The sequence below is a fragment of the Stegostoma tigrinum genome, chromosome 18 (assembly GCF_030684315.1).
Source record: "Stegostoma tigrinum isolate sSteTig4 chromosome 18, sSteTig4.hap1, whole genome shotgun sequence".
Lineage (NCBI taxonomy): Eukaryota > Metazoa > Chordata > Chondrichthyes > Orectolobiformes > Stegostomatidae > Stegostoma > Stegostoma tigrinum.
The window spans coordinates 14,524,303-14,545,856 of NC_081371.1; the positions used below are offsets into that span (position 1 = coordinate 14,524,303).

Consider the following 21,554-nt stretch of genomic DNA (forward strand, 5'->3'; position numbering starts at 1 on the left):
AATCAGAGTTGACATTTCGGGTCCGGTGATCATTCCTCAGAACAGAAATAGGGTCACTAGACCTAAAAGGTTACCTCTGATTTCTCTTCACAGATGCTGCCCTACCTGCTGAGCTTTTCGAGCAATTTCTGTTTTGTTTCTGATTTCCAGCATCCGCAGTTCTTTCGATGTAATTTAGAAACTACAGATTCATTCACTTAGGAGGTGTATATTTGTGATTTATCACTCTGTAAGTAAATATAAGACTAAGTGAAAATTGGCTCCAGTATTGTCCTCTACCCACCAATGGAGAGCGCAAATCAGCATGCCAATAGAAGCACTAGGGACACCTAAAAATGAGCAGTCAACCTAGTGGAACTACAACATAGGAGTAATTCCAGTGTAGGGATCCTGTGATAGACAGAGCTAAGTGATCCCACATCAATGGATCACATCAGTTCTCTCTGTAGTCCTTCCACAATGTGAGTAGACGTGCACAATTGAGCAAATCACTGGAGTAGGCAGCTACACACAAGTACCCATTCTCAATGAAGGGGAAATCTCAAAACGACAGATAAGGCTGAAGTACTTTTTTAAAAAGTCATGGAATATGGATGACATTGTTAAAACCAGCATTTATTGAGCATCCCTAATTATCAGAGGGCTGTTAAATGTCATCTATTTTGCTGTGGACCTGGAGTCACGTGTATGCCAGACTCGGGAAGGAAGGCAGGTTTCCTCTCCTTAAGGACATTAGTGAACCAGATGTGTTTTTACAACAATTGACAATGGTTACATGGTTGCTTTAGGCTAACATCTATTGAATTCAAATTTCACCATCAGCCTTGATGGTATTCAAACTCATGTTCCCAGAGCATTAGCCTGGGGTTCTGGATTGTTAGTCCAATGATATCCTATTACACAATCACCTCCCCTTAATCTTCACTCAGAGCAGCTGAGTGGACAATCAATCTCAGCTTCCTCCTGAACTATGTTCCCTATTATGCTTCTCGCTGTTGTGCAGACTTCTGAGCCCTTTCTGTGTCCAGCAGTGTTTTCCTCTTCCTGTGTCCAGCAGTGTTTTCCAGAACTGTAAGTCAATGTGTTTGATATACATGTGGTGTACACAAAATCTCCCAGCAGATGGGAACACTCCTCATGAGGTCTCTGGCATCACAAATGCCAACCTTCAGCCAATTCAATTCCCTCCACATGATATCAAGAAAGCACTGGATATTACAAAGGCTGTGAAACTTGACAACATTACAGCAAATGCTCCAGAATTATCATACCCTCTCCAAGCTGTTCCAGTATAGCTACAAAACTGGCATCTGTCTAACAATGTGAACAATTGCCAAAATCTGCCCTGTACACAAAAAGAAGGACAAATGCAAATCGGTCAATTACCACTCCTTAATCTACTCTTGACAAAGTGATGGAATGCATCTTTAATAGTCCTATCAAGGGTTATTTGTTCAATAATAACATGTTCACCGATGCTCAGGTTAGGTTCTACAGAGCTGCTCGTGTCCTGACCTCAGTATAATCTGGTGCTAAAATGGATAAAAGAGCTGAACATAAGACGGCAAGTGAGAGTGCCTGCCTTTGACATCAAAGCAGAATCTGATTGAGTATGGCATCAAAGAGCCCTAGCAAACCTGGAGTCAAGTTTGGGAATCGGGAAAATCCTTCTGTGTTGCTGGATCAATATCAAGGGATATCCTTCCCAAAGGCATAGTGGGTCTACCTGCAACAGTTCCAGATGGCAGCTCACCACTCTCAATGCCAACCAGGGACCAGCGATAAATACAGGCCTACTGAGTGATGCCCACATCCCATGAGTGCATTTAAAACACAGTTTTTTGGACAACAACAAATATTATTAATAACATAATAAAAAACAGAATATCATAAAAAAAAGTCAGAAATCACATGCAGAAATGTTGAAGATTTAAGTTTACAATACCTGAATTTATACTTACGTTGAAATTTAGAAGGTTAGATCATTTAAGAACCAAAAGTAACATATAGCATTTACATTTTATTAACCAGTATTCCTAAGGACTATTGAGAGGGTTGGATTATGAGGAGAGACTGAGTAGGCTGGGATTATACTCATTGGAATTCAGAAGAATGAGGGGAGATCTTATAGAAACATATAAGATTATGAAGGGAATAGATAAGGTGGAGGCAGGGAGGATGTTTCCACTAGCAGGTGAAACTAGGACTAGGGGGCCTAGAATCAAAATAAGGGAAAGCAGATGTAGGACTGAGGTCAGGAGGAACTTATTCACCCAAATGGTTGTGAATCCGTGCCCAGTGAAGCGGTTGAAGCTACCTCACTGAATGTTTTTAAGGCAAGGCCAGATAAATTTTTGAACAGTAAAGGAATTAAGGGTTATGGTGAGTGGGCGGGTAAGTGGAGCTGAGTCTCAAAAAGATCAGCCACGATCTTATTAAATGGTGGGGCAAACTCAAGGGGCCAGATGGCCTACTCCTGTTCCTAGTTCTTATGTTCTATTAGACATCGTTCAAGAATCACAAATACGATATCTGCAGTGGTAACTGAAGTATTAACTGCACAGAGACAATGGCCCAGGAAGAGCTCAGCATTGTGCCAAACTCAATATTCTTTGAGGTTTTGATGTAGAGGCTTTTCTCAGGAGTGATCACTTATGATCAGAGAGGGGCAAATTGTTCCATTCTTGGAAGACAGTTGGTGAGGATTGTATTGAAGCCAACCTTTGTGCAGTTTAATTTTAAACATAATAAATATTCAAATAATAGGTAGACGTGGCAAGGCATGTGCTTTGAATAAGGGATGGTGCCAAAGAAAACTGAAGGGGAAGGAGGATCAAGGGAAGTTGGTGCCTGTAATTTATTGAAATATGAGATCTCTCATACCAAAGAAGAAGAAAAGTAATATTTCATTAAACATTGAGTGAGATGAAGGTTGAAATGCAACTCTGGATTAGGACAGCAGTGAGCTAGAGTGAGTTGGTGCTGGTGAAGACAGAGGCTGAGAATGTGTATGTATCTGTGTGTAGCACTGTGTGTTGATTTCAGCATGCAACTTGAACAGCGGTTTGAAAATGCTGAAAGCCCAGGAGCTATTTGTAACTGTGGATACATCTGAAATATGAAGGTTGAAATTTCAATTAGAACCCAGGTGGAATGAATCAGATCTGGTGACAGTTACTGAGGAGAATGAAGTAATATAAAAGTAAGTTGACCTAAGGCAAGAAGGGAAACTAAAAGCAATTGTAAAGATTGTATCTTTTTTGTTTGCTTTAACTTTGATTGTAGACTGGATTAAGAAGAGCACTGAGGAAGTAATTGTTATGCTTTTAAAAAGCAAGAACCTTGTGTTTACTCTGGAAGCGGTGGAGGAAGGTGTAAACAGATAGTACAGCCTCCTCAGGGGATACATATAAAGTGAGATTCAGGTCACAACAAGTAGGTTTGGACATTTCTGACCAGTTGTGGATGCCAAAGTTTATCAGCCTGACGACAACTCTCTGATTGGTTCCTAAGTATTAGAACAGCTTGTGGGTGTGAATGGCAAGGGAGAAATCTTTGGACGTCTCTAAGGGAAGGAGGTTTGCATGTACGTGTGTTTCTCTCTTTCGCTCTCTAATATCGAAGCTAAAGAAAGTCAGTTTTGCCTCCCATCAGCTACTGTAAGCTACTACTTTTAGCTAGTATTCCAGAGATTTCACAATTTGTGAAACAAGTTATGGGATAATGGGCTGAGGAGTAAGTGGGAATGGGTGACTATGCTAAAAACTACCCATGTCATAACAGGACTGGGTATGGGGTGAGCAAAAGCATGGAAGGATGGAATCAGGCCATAAGGTTATTGAACTCAATGTTGAGCCCCAGAGGCTGAAGGGTCCCAAGTGGAAAATGAGACATTGTTCGTTGAGCTTGTACTGAAGCTTGCTGGAACATTGCAGCAGGCCTGCGACAGAAATGGTGATGTGGGACACAGCGGTGTGTTAAAATGGCGGGGAACAGGAAGCTTGGGGTCATTCTTGCAGACAGAATGTACGTGTTTTGCAAAGTGGTCACCCAGCCTGCGTATCATCTCCTCAGTGTAGAGGAGACCGTAAGCAAAAACAGAAATTGTTGGGAAAACTCAGCCTTTCTCAGAATGGTTACTGGACCCGAAACGTTAACTCTGATTTCTCTCCGTAGAGGCTGCCAGGCCTGCTGAGCTTTTCCAGAATCTCTCTTTTAGTTTCTGATTTACAGAATCCGCAGCTCTTACTTTTTTATTGAAAGGAGACCATATTTTGAACAGCCAAATCAATAGACTAGATTGATTGAAGTAAATCTAAATCACTGCTTCACTTGGAAGGTGTGTCTAGGTCCTTGGATTGGAGGTGGTTATCAAGCAGGAGTTACACCTCCAGTGATTGCATAGGAAGGTGTCATGGGGACAGAGGCTGGTGTTGGGAATGGAGGAGGAGCTCGCTGTACTCTGCAGGTATGGCAGTACCTGAGAGAGAAACGGGGTTAACATTTCAAGTCAATCGTTGCCAGCAAATTCTGTTTCTCTCTCCACAGATGCTGCTTGACCTGCTATGTATTTCCAGTATACTCTCTATATTATTCAGCACCTTGGAAACTCTATCAATAAATAAACATTAGTGGGTATCTTCCTGAAGAAGGGTAATACCTGAAACATTGACTTCTGCCTTCCTCCAGATGCTGCCAGGCTTGCTGAGTTCTTCCAGTCTCCTGTTTGTCTACCTCACTATATTCTCCCTGATTCAGGAGAACTGGTCTACACAGCCATTCTATTCCAATAACGAAGTGAAAGTGAAACAAAAAGACTACCTTTCTAAACTATAGACAACAAGGTGTAGAGTTGGATGAACACAGCGGGCCAAGCAGCATCTGAGGAGCAGGAAAGCTGACATTTCGGGTCTGGACCCTTCTTCTGGAGCCTGCTACGATCTACCTCTAAACTATAGGTGTTTTCAAAAATCTACTACAAACCTTGAAGCCCCATTATTTATCTTGCTGGGCAACAAAACAATCTAAGATAAACAAAAAAGAATTCATTAGTGGTACATACACACAAACCCATTATTTCTAAAGCCAGGACTCTAAAATCATTTTAAAAGAAGTAACCATGGCTATAAAAATACATTCAAGTTAACTAGACTCACAGACAACCCACGCGTTACTAATCAAAAACTGGAACCCCAAAACCTGCACTAGATGATATTTTATATAAGTTTTATACATACATAAATCCACAGTTTATATCACAAATGACATTAGTCTTTTTTACTGAACTCTCTCCATGCCTTTAGTGGTGTACTTTGGCAATAACAATTGCCCATCGCTGGATTTGCTTGATTTTTTTGAGTCCTTTTGCATTTTCCACTTTGATGATACTGTGGAGATCACATAGAATCCCTATAGTGTGGAAGCAGGCCATTTGGCCCTTCAAGTCCACGCATACCTTCCAAAGAGAATCCCATCCATACCTATCTCCCCATTGCTCATCCACCTAGCCTGCCCATTCCTGGACACTATGAGAAATTCAGCATGGCCAATCCACCCAACCTGCACAACTGTGGAAGGAAACCAGAACACCTGGAGAAAACCCATGCAGTCGCCTGAGAGTGAAATTGAACCCGGGTCCCTGGTGCTGTGAGGCAGCAGTGCTAACCACTGAGCCACCGTGCTGACCAAATGGTGTTGGATTTCCTAATCCTTCATGTAGTGGTGAATTCTTCTCTAAAGAACTGAGAGCTATTATTGGTCATCATAATGTTGGCAATGCCACAGTGGCTTAATTGTATCTTCAGGTGATTGTTGAATTCAACTGGTCCATCTCCTGGTAATCAGAATAACTGAATACAGTTTCTGTAACAGGAAACATGTCTACTCCCAACTTCATACATGTTCTCTCTCAGATGTCTTGTGTCATCAGCAGCGATCTAGTTTGCTTAGCTTTATAATCATTCCTAGCACTGCACTGACTATTGTGGATATTGAGTATGTTCGTCATGTTTGGCCAGTACAGCACATGTCTTGACTTCTTCAGACTGCAATGAGGTAATGGGAGCAATTGGGTAAGATGGAAATGAATGAAAAGGGATTTAGTGTGGTGCGGGAACAGGAGGGATGGTGAAGTGTTGCCATTGAGTAATTAGCAAGTCTCGAGGCTAGGGAAGATTTGGAAAGGTGAGATGGTGTAAACCATGAGGGGGACATTTTGCATGCAATATTGAGATTTGCAGTCCAATAGCCTTGGTGATTTGTGTGTTCTATGGCACAGTTAGAGTGAGTATAACACTATGAGTGTGGGGTAGTATCGAGAAGATGTTGGCACCTACATTAAACAGTGCAGAATATCACTGACCTCCTTGCTGCCTGGTTGAGTTTGGTGGCATAACCTGCTGCAACAGTTAGAAGGACTTCTGTCCAACAGCACCTCTAGGTCCCTGTCTACAAACACTATGTGAGCTTTCCATTCTGAGTCATATTCTCAGTGATAATGGTTGAGCCGCACAGAGTGATGGCCAATTCCTGCAATGCAGCATCTGAAGTGATGACAACTGGGCTTCAAAGATGGTGCAAGTGGTGGCCAGCGCTTACAGGTACCCTGTGTGCGTGATTCTATGAGAAGGCTGGCAATGAGCCTGGTCGCGTATTTAACAAAGTGAAGAGTGGAAGTTTGCGGGAGAAAGCGCACCATGAGTCATGAGGTATATTAGGTGCCCTGAATCTCACTCAGCAAAAGCCTTTAACTGAAAATAGGTAAATTCCTTCCTTAGTTACATTGATCATATTGTCCCTTTTGAGGTCAAATCTTACTGTAGGTTAGAAATAATCATAGAATGTTTAATTTCACAAGTTAATTGCACAGCCAGACACTCCCCATCCCATCCTCCCACCATGATTTAAGTAGAGCTTAAATCAGAAAAGGATAGCATATGTGTTACTGTAGTAAGTATATGCCAGTATCCTGGGTATTATCCAGAGCTGTAAAGATACAAGCATATGCAGTCAGTTTTAATCTGAGCTTGTAACACTGTTGTCAATAAAACAGGGCTGAATCTTCCTTTTTATATTCTATGTTAACATAGTTGCACAGTTCATCTGATTAACTTTACTTGCATGGGTAACAGTCTGTATGGGAGGCAGTCAGCCATTCTGCTGCGAACGCATGGGCCCAAAGGGCCTGGTATCATATTTAAAGGTTGTTATTCATTCCTTGGAAGCTAGGAACATCACTTGGGTTCTTGGAGTGAATGCCAGCAGCTAAACATTCTGACCCTTGCAACCTTCACTAGTTGGGCAAGCTGCCTTGGACAGGGAGATTTCCACCCTTAGTCACAGGCAGATCTTCTGCTTCAGCCAGCCCACCTGCCAGTCCTAAGTCTATGACACTCCCAGCCTCCCTCCTTTGGTCATTGTGCAAACCACGTGTGATTTAGACTCCTGTCACCCAATGCCAATCATGTTGTAGCATAGGTGAATGCCCCTCAAGGAATACAAAGCAGCAGCTACTTCTTCCAAAGCCCAGAGAGGAGTCAGACGGTGCCAGAAGTGTCTTTCAGACATTCAGATATTTGGATATTTGTACTGTTTTTGCTCACACAGAACTTAATTGGGTAAGAGAACACAATTTTGTCAAACTGGCCCTTTTAATGAGTATTCAGGCTGCGTACAAAAGGGCGCCCTGATGCATGCAGTCAAGAAGTTTAAACTTTGGAGAAAATAACTGCAAAAGTTCATCCCAAGATTGGAATTCTAAATTTTGACCCAATTAAGCTTCCTTATCTAGCTTTCTGCCAGAGAGTAGGGTTATAGTTTTGAAGTATATCATTGGCATTTATTGAGCGACACTGTGTTCACAGGGAAACTATGAAAATAAGGAATCAGGCTTTAGAACAGCCTAAGCTGTTTTTAAAGCCAAAAAGAATGTGTTTTAAATAATCAACCAAGCAAATTAAGTGATAAAAGCTTCAGGGCATTTAAAACATGCATAGGTTCTACAATTATGAAAGATTTTTAGCAAATGTTTCCTCTTGTAGAAAAGAACATCATCAAAGGCCATCAATGTTGAATATCCAATATGGAATTCAGAAGAAACTTCTTTACATCAAAGAGTATTGAAAATATGCAACTTTCTACCATAGGGAGTGGTTAAAGTGAACAGCAAAGATATATGTACAGGGAAGTCAGGTGAGGGTGAATGTTGAAGGAAAGAGAGGGTTACAATGATAGATTTAAATGATGCATGAGGCTTGAGTGCAGATTGAACCACTATCTGGTTGGGCTGAATGTCTCTTTTCTGTGCCATACAACATATGTACCTATGATGTGACAGCTGGAAAATCTGAAGATGTAATAAATAATTTTTTCCTTACTCAACCTTTTAGTTCAGAAACATAGGCTAATCAGACTCTAAATTTAACTTGATACTGATATCATATTGGACCTTCAACTGGAGGGACATAATTAACATAGACAAAGAATGAGATGCCTTCGCATAGATCCTAATGGAAAAGAAAGTCCTGCACGTGATCGAATGGCATTTCTGCTAAATTCCCATCAGAGAAATCCAGATGAAATTCACCCATTTTGTCCTGTGCCAAATAAATCATGTTGTAGGATAATTTACACAAAGCCCTTAGATCAAAATATTGAACCTAATTGTGTCGTGAAAATAACTGAACAATAAAATATATTTCTAAACACAACAATTAAATCCAACACAGATCTGATCTTAAACATGTCATTGCATTTTTTACAGAGTGTGTCATAATGTTCAGTGAATGGAGGGAATTATGTGCTGTAACTCACCCCCTATCCAAAATAGAGTTAGCAATTGTACTTTGGGGCTTCATGTCAGTATTCCACCCATGAATTCCACCAGAAGGGCACAGCACAGTTTAAAAGATTAGTCAATTTGATGGAAAACAATCGTTTTGTTAAGTGTTTGTCTTCAGATATTTTGTAAACGGACTTGTTTACAATCTGCTTTAAATTACAATCTATTGAAATGCTGATGCAGGCATGAAAGGAGCTGGCAAGTTAGTTATTCTTTACAATGTCCTGTTTTTCAAAGGAAATGGGTAGAACAGCACAGGCAAATCAACACATTAGCCCACTCAATGTTAGAACTAACAATCCAGAAAAGTAAAATAAATGGTGATGTCAAAACTTTAGAAATAAGCAAATATAGATCTTTTAGCACAAAAGAAATAATTTATTTTTCTACATTTTCTCTTGACCACAATCAGTAAGCTGTACTTACACAGCATTATGAAGCAAGATTGTAACAGCATTCTTCGCATAACATAACATTTAAGAAAACAAACACTCTTTAAATGAGAACCAGTTCTTAGAAAGACAAATTTTACTTTTCTAAATGTTCACAAAAGTTTGTGGATGTATGGTACGTGAAGATTAATAGTTCCTGTAGACTAAAAGTATTCTCAGTATGACACAAATGGCAAAGTGAGGAGTGATTTGTTGGGAGTATATTGCTATTAGGAGACCTGTTGAACAAATGAACCACAAGATATAGTTTCAGTACAGCATCCCAGTGACCACATTGGCTGAGCATTTGGCTTCTGCACCAGTTTGAATGTTTATCCATCCATGGGTGAGGCTTGTCTATTCTTGGCTGGAAGGGTATCTGTCAAATATCAACCCTCTAACCAGCATGGATAGGTGCATCTTGTTTTTCTATATCAAGCCGAGGGAACTGGCATTTAAATATGGATCATTTAATATAAACTGGCTCACTAATATCAGTAACTGAATATCATTCAGGCCTTGCTGCCAGTACAGCCAAAAAATGCACTATTTATAGATAGTAGTGCCTTTCATTACCACAGGGTATTCCCAAAATGCCTTACAACAATGAGGTACTCTCGGAGAGCAGTTACTACTTCTGGTACCAATCACACACTAATACCAGAATAGATTCATATGGGAGCTTGCAGAGAGACCCAAGTTATATTTCACATTCCATATTGCTCTTTAGAATATGAATGCAAGCTAACTCTCTTCGCTTTCAGTTTTGCTTATTATCTTGGAGTATACAGTGTTTACCGTGGATGTCTGGTGAAGATGTGCTCTACATCCTTGGTAAATAGTCTGCCACTAGCTAATGTCAGCATTCACATAGTCGACACTATATCAGAGGGCAACAACCACCAATAGGAGTGTATTACAGCACCAATGGTATTGCCTTCTGCAAAAGTATGAAAAATACTGGAAGGATAGAACGGAAAGGTCAGTTTTAGTATTTGAGCAGTCACACATAAAGATAACTTTGAAAATGGTATCAGAATAAAAAACATGCAGCAAAAGCTTTCACCAAATGAAAGAATTCTGTCTGATAGTTATTATGTAGGTTCAAGTTTAGCTCTGATATCTCATTAACATTTAATACTGGAAAAATACTAGTGGAGGTCTCGCTGTAGGGCATGCATGAGTCACTGTTTAAAAAAAAATTAGGTGTGGCAAATTTTGCATTTAGAAAGCCCTGTATTTTCAGCCTTATGTGAATTGCAAATATTTTAATTGCAAAGCAGTCCAATCAGCAGTCTTCCAACACTTAAAGCTGAGGGGATATCATTTGTTGCTCTGTGCTGGCATATTCAGAAAAATGAAATACATTCGTTATTGCAGTTGGTAAACCATTTGTATCATGCCAAATGCTTTCTTAAAGTCAAAAAGTACAATCCTTGGCACTGTACAATACTGACACCAACACACTAATGATTGCAGTTTGCATTTCTAATATTGCAAGTCAAGTCCTCTTCCATATAGGTCATATTCCTTATATAGGATATATTCCACCAGTACTGGAGGCAGAGGAAGTAATGCTAAACATGCTCGGTTTTGCAGTCGTCTTTGCCCCACATGTTTGCGTATTTTTAGTCGACACAAATGTTTCAAACAACGAGGGTTTTCTGCAAGAAAATCAAAGTTTTTCCAACATTATTATCCAATTAGTGAATTTTAACTAGGCTTCAATTAGTTAAATAGTACTACTGAGAGGCCAAAAGTATAGTCCAAAAATCTGAGCTCACAGTGCTGCAGTCAGCAAGGTAGCAATACATTCATTTGTTGCATAACTTTGAAATCAAATTCAGGACAGGCTAATGGATTAGAGATAATGGGAACAACTGCGGATGCTGGAGAATCCAAGATAACAAAGTGTGAAGCTGGACAAACACAGCAGGCCAAGTAGCATCTCAGGAGCACAAAAGCTGACATTTCGGGCCAAGGATTCTTGGCTTTGTTAAAGTATATCATTCTCTCTGCCTTTTCTGCTGTCCTCATTTCTACAGGTTGGGCCATCAACTTCCATTGAATTGGTCTACATTTGTAGGAGACATAATGCAAAATGGGAGCATGGTATTTAAACCTAGTGCTCCTGGACCAGATGTTTGGATGCTACCATTGCACCACAATACAATTTAAAAAAAACACTAATGGCAAAGGTACCTCTAATGTAATGTTAATCTTATATTCAATTCCTGCTGTGCTAGTGTCTTTGAAATGTCATGACAAGGTTGTTGGAATAAGCACCTGAGGGTCACTGACATCAAGTTGTAGCCTGTATCCCCAGAGAGAACACAGATGCTGGTCATCAATGCCTTGTTGCAAAGAGTGAATAATTTTCACTCTGAACCATTTTGTTTAACCACTGACTCCTAACTATATTAACAGAAATTATCTGGATTACACAGAAACACGATAGAAATGGGCTGTTTGGCCCAACCAGTCCAGATTAGCTCCCGTCCTAATTCCAAGACCTCCACTACGATCACAGCCCATTATGCACTTTCCTTTAGTTAACTGTAAATTAAATGTTAAGCTGGTCTCTGCTTCAGTCATAAGATCTCGTAGTGGACTCTACAGCCTCACACCATATATAAAAGGATTTATTTCTTCAGATCTCTGACCTACATCTCTTATATTTACTTTTAGAATTACTCTAACTTGTCCTTCATCTTTCAAGATTTGGGAAAAAAAAATCCTGGAAGAGTTAAACAGCCCAACAAATGAATAAGCTGAAATAATACCAGCAGAGATTTTTATAAACTTGAACTGTTAAATATCTTCAGCTGAGCAGGATTTTGTAATATATTATTAGGTACCATTTCAATTAAAAACAATGTTCAAAAGGGACCAATGGAAAGCAATATGCGTGATAATTGTGAACTGGTCATTTTAAAAAAGAGGTTTAGTGTAAGTTTTAAACAGCTCTATATTACAACTTTATTGCCAGTGTCTGTGTTTGGAAGATTTCAGGGCTTTCAAACAGCAGTCACTTTCCTCCCTTAAACCTCCCTTAAGCATACTATATTCTTGAGTAGAATGTTAACCTAAATTTTTATGATCCTGTGGTAATGCATCATTTCAATGGAAGAAAAGGAACGTAAACATTACTATATTAGCATAGAATGTGGGAATGTGGAAGGTATCTTGCTTTAATTCTAACTTCCCCAGGCTTGTACGGGGGGCAGACAATTGCAGGTAATCTTTGTAAGATTCTTTCCTCAAATTTCCCTTCGATACTGAAACTCTAATTACATTGCTTGATGGCACAGACATGCTCCAGGTCTGATGCCATCAACCTGGCTTTGTACTGATGCAAAGCCTATTGAACACGTAGCAAGCTTCTGAGAAGGTGACAACTGGGTCCTGCGAGTGAGACACCCTGAAAATATTTGGCCAGATCTTAACCATTAGACCTGTGTACAAACTGAAAAATGCCGTGGGGTTTTATTTAATATTGGCCTGCTAAACTATCATGACCACCTATATGAGAAAACAATGCAAATATTTTGCTGCCAGTCAAAGGCCAGTGAACGGAGCTGTGCACAGACATCGAAATGTACACAGTCCGGGATCTGCTTTAACAAATTAGAAATTGTCAACGTTAGGCAGCAAATTGCAAGCTGTCTGTGACATTTGAGTATGAAATGCTACAGTAACACTTCTCTGAAAGTTGCAGGCAGCATATCAGAACACAGCTAGGACCTCTAAGTGGGTCGGCCATGTTAATGACCATGGAGCTGTGTGGTCATTTTGGCAGGGTGGTTTACAAACTCACAGCAAAGAACTATTCCACAATGTTGCCTCACAATTGTTCTGCCAATGATTAGGCAAAAGGAAGAGACTGCTCTCCTTCTCTAGCTCTTTACTCTCCTCTCCTTCCTTGTGATAGTGGGCTCTGGCACACTCCAGAACTCCATCTTACCATGGTTGTCAAAACTCAGTATCTTAAAAATAACAATTTAAGTTTCGGTTTTCCTTTCAAATAATTTTTAAAAAATTCCAAACTGGGAAGTAGGCAAGGCCAAAATCTATGGCCAGTCCTATTTTCTCTGGATAAGATGACGGTGAGCTGCCTTCTTGAACTGCTGTAGACCCTGGGGGATTGGGATACCCAAAGTGCTGTTAAGCAAGGACATTGATGCTGTAACAGTGAAGCAATGTGATTTCAATTCAGGATGGTGCATGAAACAGAAACTTGCAAACAGTGGCGTTCCGATGCATCTGCTAATCTTGTCCTTCTAGCTGGTAAAGGTCACAGCATTGAAAGTTGCTGAGGAAAAAGCCTTAGTGAAATTTTGCAGGGCACCTTGTAGATGGTATACACTGCTGCCACAGTACATTGCTGGTAAACGCAGTGAATGTTGAAGGTGCCAATCAAGTGGGCTGGTTTGTCCTGGGTAGTGTAAAGCTTTTTGAGTGTTGGCATTAGATACATTATGGCAAATGGAGAATAAATGCACATCAGCATGGCTGTGAGAAATCTCATGTTTACTGCTGTTCATAAGAAGTGAGTCAGAGTAAGCTACTATTTCAGTCAAAATCAGACTTGCAGAATGTTGCACTCTGGAAAAAAGCATCTGTTTTGCGATGTTTGCCATGCTGTTTTTCTCCACCATTTTTTTGTCCTATTCACTGCATGCACCTCAATTTTCAAGCAAGGGAACAGAATGTAAGCTGATTTACCCATGATATCACGGATTTCAGGCCACTCCTTTTGCTTCTCAAGAACAGGCTTTAATTTCACGCAGAAGGAAACATAATCCACGTAGTCTATTAGCACACGCACCACCCTGCCAACCAAATGACTTAACCAGGAAACAGTGATGAACTCACAAAACTACAAATAACAATAAAGAACAGGAGAATATCATAAACATGTCAGCACATTAATCAAACAAAATTATGCATTGTGCTAGGGATGGAGATATTAGGAAGGTTGACTAAAAGTCTTGCCAAGTAAGGAGACTTTTCAGAAGACTCTGAAAGGAGGACAGTGAGGCAGAGATGTTTGAGGAGGGAATCTCAGTGTCAAGGGCTGCTAAAAGGCACAGCTGAAGGGATTCGGAGGTGTTTAATAGGTCAGACTTGGAAAAAAAATTAGATATCCGAAAGGTGCGGGGCAATTTAGGCATTTAAACACAGAGATGATATTCGTAAAATTTGAACATTAGTAGACCAAGTGCAAATATGGTTCAATGAGTGGCATATGAGGTAAGTTAGGATATGGAGAGAGTTGCTGATGAGCTCAAGTTTATGAAGGGCACAAGGTGGTAGGTTAGCCCTATCCCTATTGCAAGGGAGCTCTGGAACCGTCAAATCTGCAAGTAACAAAAACATAGATGGGAGTTTTAACAGCAGATAAATTGAGGCAGAGTACAGGCAGGTACTATTATTTAAGTAGACATAAGTGATGGTTGTGATGGAGAGGATCTAAAGTATTTGGTGTTGCAAACAGTTTGGTTCAGCCTAGGAAGCTGAAGGGGAAATTGAGTTTAGTAGGTAGGAAATGGAGGTGCGGCTTGAGGTGGGAGGAGGGGATAGGTGAGAGGAAGAACAGGTTAGGCAGTTGGAGATGAGCTGGGCTGGTTTTGGGATGCAGTGGGTGGAGGGGAGATTTTGAAGCTGGTGAAATCCACATTGATATCATTGGGCTGCAGGGTTCCCAAGAGGAATATGAGTTGCTGTTCCTGCAACCTATGGGTGGCATCATTTTGGCACTGCAGGAGACCCAGAATGGACATGCCATCTAAGGAGTGGGAAGGGGAGTTGAAATGGTTCGCGACTGGGAGGTGCAGTTGCTTACTGCAAACCGAGCATAGGTGTTCTGCAAAGTGGTCCGCAAGCCTCCGCAGAAGAGGCTTCCTCTACATTGGGGAAACTAAGCGGCGGCTTGGGAACGGCTTTGCAGAACACCTATGCTCGGTTTACCTCCCAGTCTCGAACCATTTCAACTCCCCTTCTCATTCCCTAGACGACATGTCTATTCTGGGCCTCCTTCAGTGCCATAATGATGCCACTCGTAGGTTGCAGGAACAGCAACTCATATTCCGTTTGGGAACTCCGCAGCCCAATGGTATCAGTGTGGATTTCACCAGCTTCAAAATCTCCCCTCCCCCCACTGCATCCTAAAACCAGCCCAGCTTGTCCCCACCTGCCTAACCTGTTCTTCCTCTCACCTGTCCACTCCTCCCACCTCAAGCCACACCTCCATTTCCTACCTACTAAACTCATCCGACCCCCTTGACCTGTCCGTCCTCCCCAGACTGACCTATCCCCTCCCTACCTCCCCACCCATACTCTCCTCTGCACCTATCTTCTCCTCTATCTTCAGTCCGCCTCCCACTCTCTCCCTATTTATTTCAGAATCCTGTCCCCATCCCACTTTTCTGATGAAGGGTCTAGGCCCGAAATGTCAGCTTTTGTGCTCCTAAGATGCTGCCTGGCCTGCTGTGTTCATCCAGCCCCACACTTTGTTATCTTAAATCCTCTGGAGTCAGGTAGGTGGAGGATATGGAGTTCTAGAGGAGGAACTGCTGGGCAGTTGGGGAAGGGGAGATTGGCTTCTTGTGGACCCCACACCCTCCCTTTTTTCTGATGACAGGATGATTGTTTTGGGCACAGAGTGGCAGGGGCAGTCTGTCAGGATTCCCACTTGCCTCTAGTTGAATAAATGGCTTCCCAGAAGTCTTCTAGCCCAGATTTATTTAGAGGGAGGTGGAAAGGTGGCAGGATCTCCTCCCGGCATCCTCCTGCTGAGGACTCATCTTCGCCGCCATCACCTCCAAACTTACCTGTAGTGGTCGTTTTATATGCTACCGGATGACTTCAAGCCAGGTTCTCTCTTGAAAAATGAGCAACAACTTTAAAATAATATGTAAAAATCATACAAATCACATGGAAATGAACACATACATAATCAGGATCAGGCATGTCCTGAACAGATGAAGTGTTTGGTTAAAGGGACATATCTGGATCACATATTTAAAATCTAGTTGTCATAACTATTAAATGTTTGTTTTGAGCAATCTGATTGTTTTTGGTGTATTTTAACTCAAAGTTTTGCCAGCCTAATTGATCATTGTTACAATCTAAATAGTGGTCATCCAAATCCCAGTTGGAAGTCCACTCTACCATTTGAAGGAGGAAGAACAGCATACAAAATAAGAACACAAATTAGCCATATGGCTGCATTCAGTAAGGTCACGGCTAAGGTTTTATATTAATCCGCTTTCTCATCTTATTCCCATATCTGGCAGCATCTGTGAAGAAAATATCAGAGTTAACATTTTGGGTCTAGTTCTGAGAATGGTTCTGAGGAAGGGTCACTGGACCCAAAACGTTAACTCTGAATTTTTCCTCACAGATGCTACCTGACCTGCTGAGCTTTTCCAGCAACTTCTGTTTTTGTTCTTGATTTTCAGCATCCGCAGTTCTTTCGGTTTTTATCCCTGTATCGCTTGACTTTCCTAGTGCCCCAGATCCTGGTGATTACAGACACTTATTGGTTGAGCATCCACAGCTCTTTGGGCTGGAGAACTTCAAAAATTTACATTTCTCTGAGTGAATACATTCTTTATCTCAGATCTAAACGGCTGCTGTCTCATTCTGAGACACGACACCAAGATGTATCCATTCTACTGAAAACTCAAAGAATTTTAGATGGTTCAATAAAATAACCTTTCCTTCTAAACTCTGGAGAAAATAGGCCTATTCTGTCAACTCTCCTTATGGGACAACACACTCATGCCAGGAACCTGTTCCCTCGTCGTTTGTTGTATCCTGTCAAAGGCAGTACTTCAGTCAGTTCTGACTAATGGTTGCAGCAACGCTTGCTCCCTCTTTTATTGAAACCCCTTTGGAATAAGTGCGAGCATTCCATTTGTTTTTCTGATCATTCCCTAGCCCAGTATGTTAATTTTCTGTAATTCCTGTATAACAGCCTCAAGTCCCTTTGAATTCAATACGTACTAGTCTCTTATCTTTGAAAAGTGGGTAATTACACTTTCTCATATTGCTCACCTTCTTCCCCAATTCCCTAATCAACCTATATCCCTTTTCAGATTTTCACCTCCTCCTCAGAGCTTACTTTACCATCTATTTTCCTACAAATGTGGATTACCACAACCAGTCCCCTCACTCAAGTCACTAACATTCATAATAATCAGTTAAGACCCAAGTACTGATCCATTTGGTACTCAGTAAGGTACATCCCACTATCCCGAAAATGAACTATTCATTCTATTTACTGTTTCCTCCCCGGTATTCAAACCCTAATCCATTCTAATACATTACCAGTAATTCCTAAACTGTGCAGCAATCTTTCCCATGGAATTTTATCAAATGCCTCTTCAAAATTTAAATACATTGTACCAACTGGTTTCCCATTCCCTATATTGCTAAATACATTGTAAAAAAAAACAGAATTGTTGATTACCCTTTCACAAAACCTGTTGACATTGTCTTATCATGTAACAATATTCCTAGTGCCATGTTACTGGGTCTTTACGAGATGATAGACTTTCTCACTTTTCTACTGCTGATGTCAGATTAATTGGCCTATTGTTCCCTGTTTTATCTTGCCCTCCTTTTTGTCTATTCTGAAAGATCAAAATGAATTCACTCACTATCTCCGCAGAAAACTCTTTTAAAACCCTACAGGGAATACTATAGAGTCCAGGGATTTGTTCAGTTTTATTTCTATTAATTTCTCCAGCACTTTATTTTTACTAATGCTACCGTGGGTTTCTCACAGTCATCAGACCTTTCCCCAGCATTTTAGGCATGTTCTCAGCATGGCTACAAAATTGATTTGCATGGAACCCCTAAATTTAGCATTATGGATGTTGTTTTAGGTACAAAATGTTTGTTTGCTGCATATGCATATTTTTGGTCGCAGTTGAGCTGATATCATCTTGGTTAGCATGGGTGTTACAGCCAAGTTTTCACGTCGCTTAGTTTGTAAAGGCAAATATAAGATCTCCATAATCCCAGAGGACCGGTTGTTTAACCTGGGGCTTACTGCACCTCAGGTGAGGGGAGAGGTAGAGGAAGAGAGTCCTTCATACTTACCTCAACCAGTGCAATAATTGAACCCACACTGTTGACTTCACTCTGCATCACACACCAGTCAACCAGTCAACTGGGTTTGGTTATTTGACTCTGGGAGTGTCACTTTCAATCTGAATGATCCAGTTTATGCCCTGTCTTAATCCAACATAGTTGAATAACCACTCCTCAGCAGCATACACTGTCCAAAAGTGCTCTTTGAAGGCAGAACTATTTTCAGGCTATTTGCTGATTGATTTTTACTGTCTACGAGTTATTAGCAGTATTTCAAGAGAGGGGGAGGTGGATCGAACTTGGAAGCGATGGCTTGGGACCACTTTGTGGAACACCTGGGCTCAGTTGGCAACAAACAACTGCAACTGCAACAAATAAGTCCCACTCCTTGGACGACATGTCCATCATGGGCCTCCTGCAGTGTCACAACGATGCCACCCGAAGGTTACAGGAACAGCAACTCATATTCCACTTGGGAACCCTGCAGCCCACAGTATTAATGTGGACCTCACAAGCTTCAAAATCTCCCCTCCCCTGACCACATCCCAAAACCAGCCCAGCTTGTACCCACCTCCCTAACCAGTCCTTGCTCTCACCTATTCCTTCCTCTCACCTCAAGACCCACCCCCATCCTCTACCTACTAGCCTTATCCCACATCCTTGACCTGTCTGTCCTCCCTGGACAGACCTATCCCCTCCCTAACTCCCCACCTACACTCACCTTTACTGGCTCCATCCCCGCCTCCTTGGCCTGTCTGTCTCCTCTCCACCTATCTTCTCCTTTATCTATCTTCTATCCACCTCCCCCTTTCTCCCTACTGATTTCAGAATCCCCTTCCCCTCCCCCATTTCTGAAGAATCATCCAAACCCGAAACATCAGCTTTCCTGCTCCTCTGATGCTGCTTGGCCTGTTTTGTTCATCCAGCTCTACATCTCAGATTCTCCAGCATCAGCATCGGCAGATCATATTATCTCTGTAAACATTTGACTAACCAGACTTAGACTCCCAGCTGACAAAGGCTATCTATTAGCCAGTTGGCTCATGACTCCATTGCTTAACCTACCTATATATGCACAGGATGTACAAAACCACAGTCATGCTCCCACACAAAATCTCATTCAATAGACTACTGGAATGTGTAAACATGGCATTTACTGCCTGGCTCGCTCCGCACGAGCCCTATAGTACTCATGCTACCATTTGTTGTTGTCTGCTGCATTCTGTATACTGTCACGAGAGGAACAGCCCTTGCCATTGGTTAAATGGCAAACAGCTAAAGGAGAGGAAAACAAAGAGCTGGAGGAGTGCAGGAGGTAATGTCCACAGTCCCCTTTCCAGCTGGACAGAGATAATCTTATTCAAGTGCACAGATACTCATGAAAGCAATCCCAATTTCCCATTAGCTGTTACGCATGATCACAACATAACACTGTCATAGAAGGCAGTCACAAAACAAACATTCTAAATCGACTTTGTCAAACAAACTATCCAGTATCCCAGAGAAGTGTACATTAATGGCCTTTGTTCATTGCCTCAGTGCCTGTCATTTAAAAGTTTTTGCCTATCCCAGTGATCCTACATGGTGCGACCTGAGTGGTTGTATTGTGGTTGGTTGAAGGCTGCTGATTGTCAATAGGGGAGACTGCAGATGGTCTTATTGGGTAATTTCATGCAGCTCTGGCCTAAAAAGTTTGGTTTCAGAGTGCACTTTCTTGGCATGTGTGGCAGCAATCTGGACTGGCAGGCAGGCAACAGCAAGGACACTAGCAAGCAGCCACGGTGAGAGAATGAATGTTGTCATCCTGAGAGTACAACAGGATCAGGATCCGGGGAACTCATGCCAACCCTTCAAGGCACACTTTAACATGCCTAGCAATATTCTGGAGGACAGACTGTTGGGCTGCTATGAGTCACAACAAGATTCTTTGAAGACTGTGACCTTGAACCTTGAAGACAGTATTGTTAGCATAATGACAGGACAATAACCTTCAATGATAGTACACTGAGCTTTCCTGCAGAACTCATACTTGGGTGCTTTCTGCTTGTGCTGCAATGCATGCTGGGACACTCAGATCCACAAAATGATGATTTCCAGATTGTAGTACTGGAATGATCCACCATTTCCATGCTGCAGAAGATGGGTTCCAACGCTACCTAAATTTATGTGTGTAGTTGGAGCCGAGACTTTTTTAAATTCTTCTGGAAATCTACAGTAGAGGGAGTGGAAGCTAGGGCAGCTGCATACTCTTCTTGCAGGATGTGGGAGGTAAGGGTCACTGCTGGTGTCCCCTCTAACTTCACCTGCGAGAAGTGCACCCAACTCCAGCTCCCCAAAAACCATGTTGGGGAACTGGAGCAGGAGCTGGATGAATTCTGGATCATTTGGGATGCTGAGGGGCTGATGGAAAGGAGTTATAAGGAGGTGGTCACACACACAAGGAACAGGAAAAAGGTAGCTGGGTGACTATCAGGAAGGGGAAAGGGAATAGGCAGGCAGTGCAGGGATCCCCTGTGGCTGTTCCCCTCAATAATAAGTATACTGTTTTCTTACGGTTGGTGGAGACAACCTACCAGGGGAAGGCCATAGCAGACAGGTCTCTGTGGCACAGAAGGAAAGGGATAAGAACAGGGGTGCAATTGTAGTGGAGGATTCTGTGGACACGAACAAGATGAATGGATGGTATGTTGCCTCCCAGGTACCAGGTACCGTGATGTCTCGGATCGTGTCTTCAAGATTCTTAAGGGATGGTGAGCAGCCAGCAGTCACGGTACACATCGGTACCAATGACAGAGGCAGAGAAAGGACCGAGGATGTGAAAAACGAGTACAGGGAGCTAGGTTGGAAGCTGAGGTCCAGGACAAACAGGGTAGTTATTTCTAGATTACTACCAGTACCACATGATAATGAGGTTAGAAATAGGGAGAGAGTGCATCTAAACATGTGGCTACAGGGCTGGTGTAGGAGGGAGGGCTTCCATTATGTGGATATTTGGAGCACATTCTGGGGAAGGTGGGACCTGTACAGTAAGGATGGGTTGCAGCTGAACCAGAAGGGCACAAATATCCTGGGGGAGAAGTTTGTTCCAGCTATATTGGATGGTTTGAACTCGACTGGCAGTGGGTTGGGAACTGGATGTGTAATTCAGATGATGAGGTATTCAGCCTTCCAACAGACATAAC

General features: G+C 41.8%; 1 protein-coding gene across 4 annotated transcripts in view; it reads right to left on the reverse strand.

Moving 5' to 3' along the window:
- Positions 1-9,240: 9,240 nt before the first annotated feature.
- The window catches only part of LOC125460961 (ankyrin repeat and SOCS box protein 15-like), a 43,174-nt gene continuing 30,860 nt past the window's right edge, over positions 9,241-21,554 (reverse strand). For 3 of the 4 annotated variants that reach the window (XM_048549203.2, XM_048549201.2, XM_048549202.2), the window contains 2 exons: positions 13,996-14,149; positions 9,241-10,934 (listed from right to left, as the gene is read on the reverse strand). In XM_048549203.2, coding sequence (XP_048405160.1) covers positions 10,759-10,934; positions 13,996-14,149 — 330 coding nt within the window. In that variant the 3' untranslated portion in view covers positions 9,241-10,758. The remainder of the gene's footprint in view (positions 10,935-13,995; positions 14,150-21,554) is intronic. The other variant, XM_048549204.2, reaches the window with a different exon arrangement.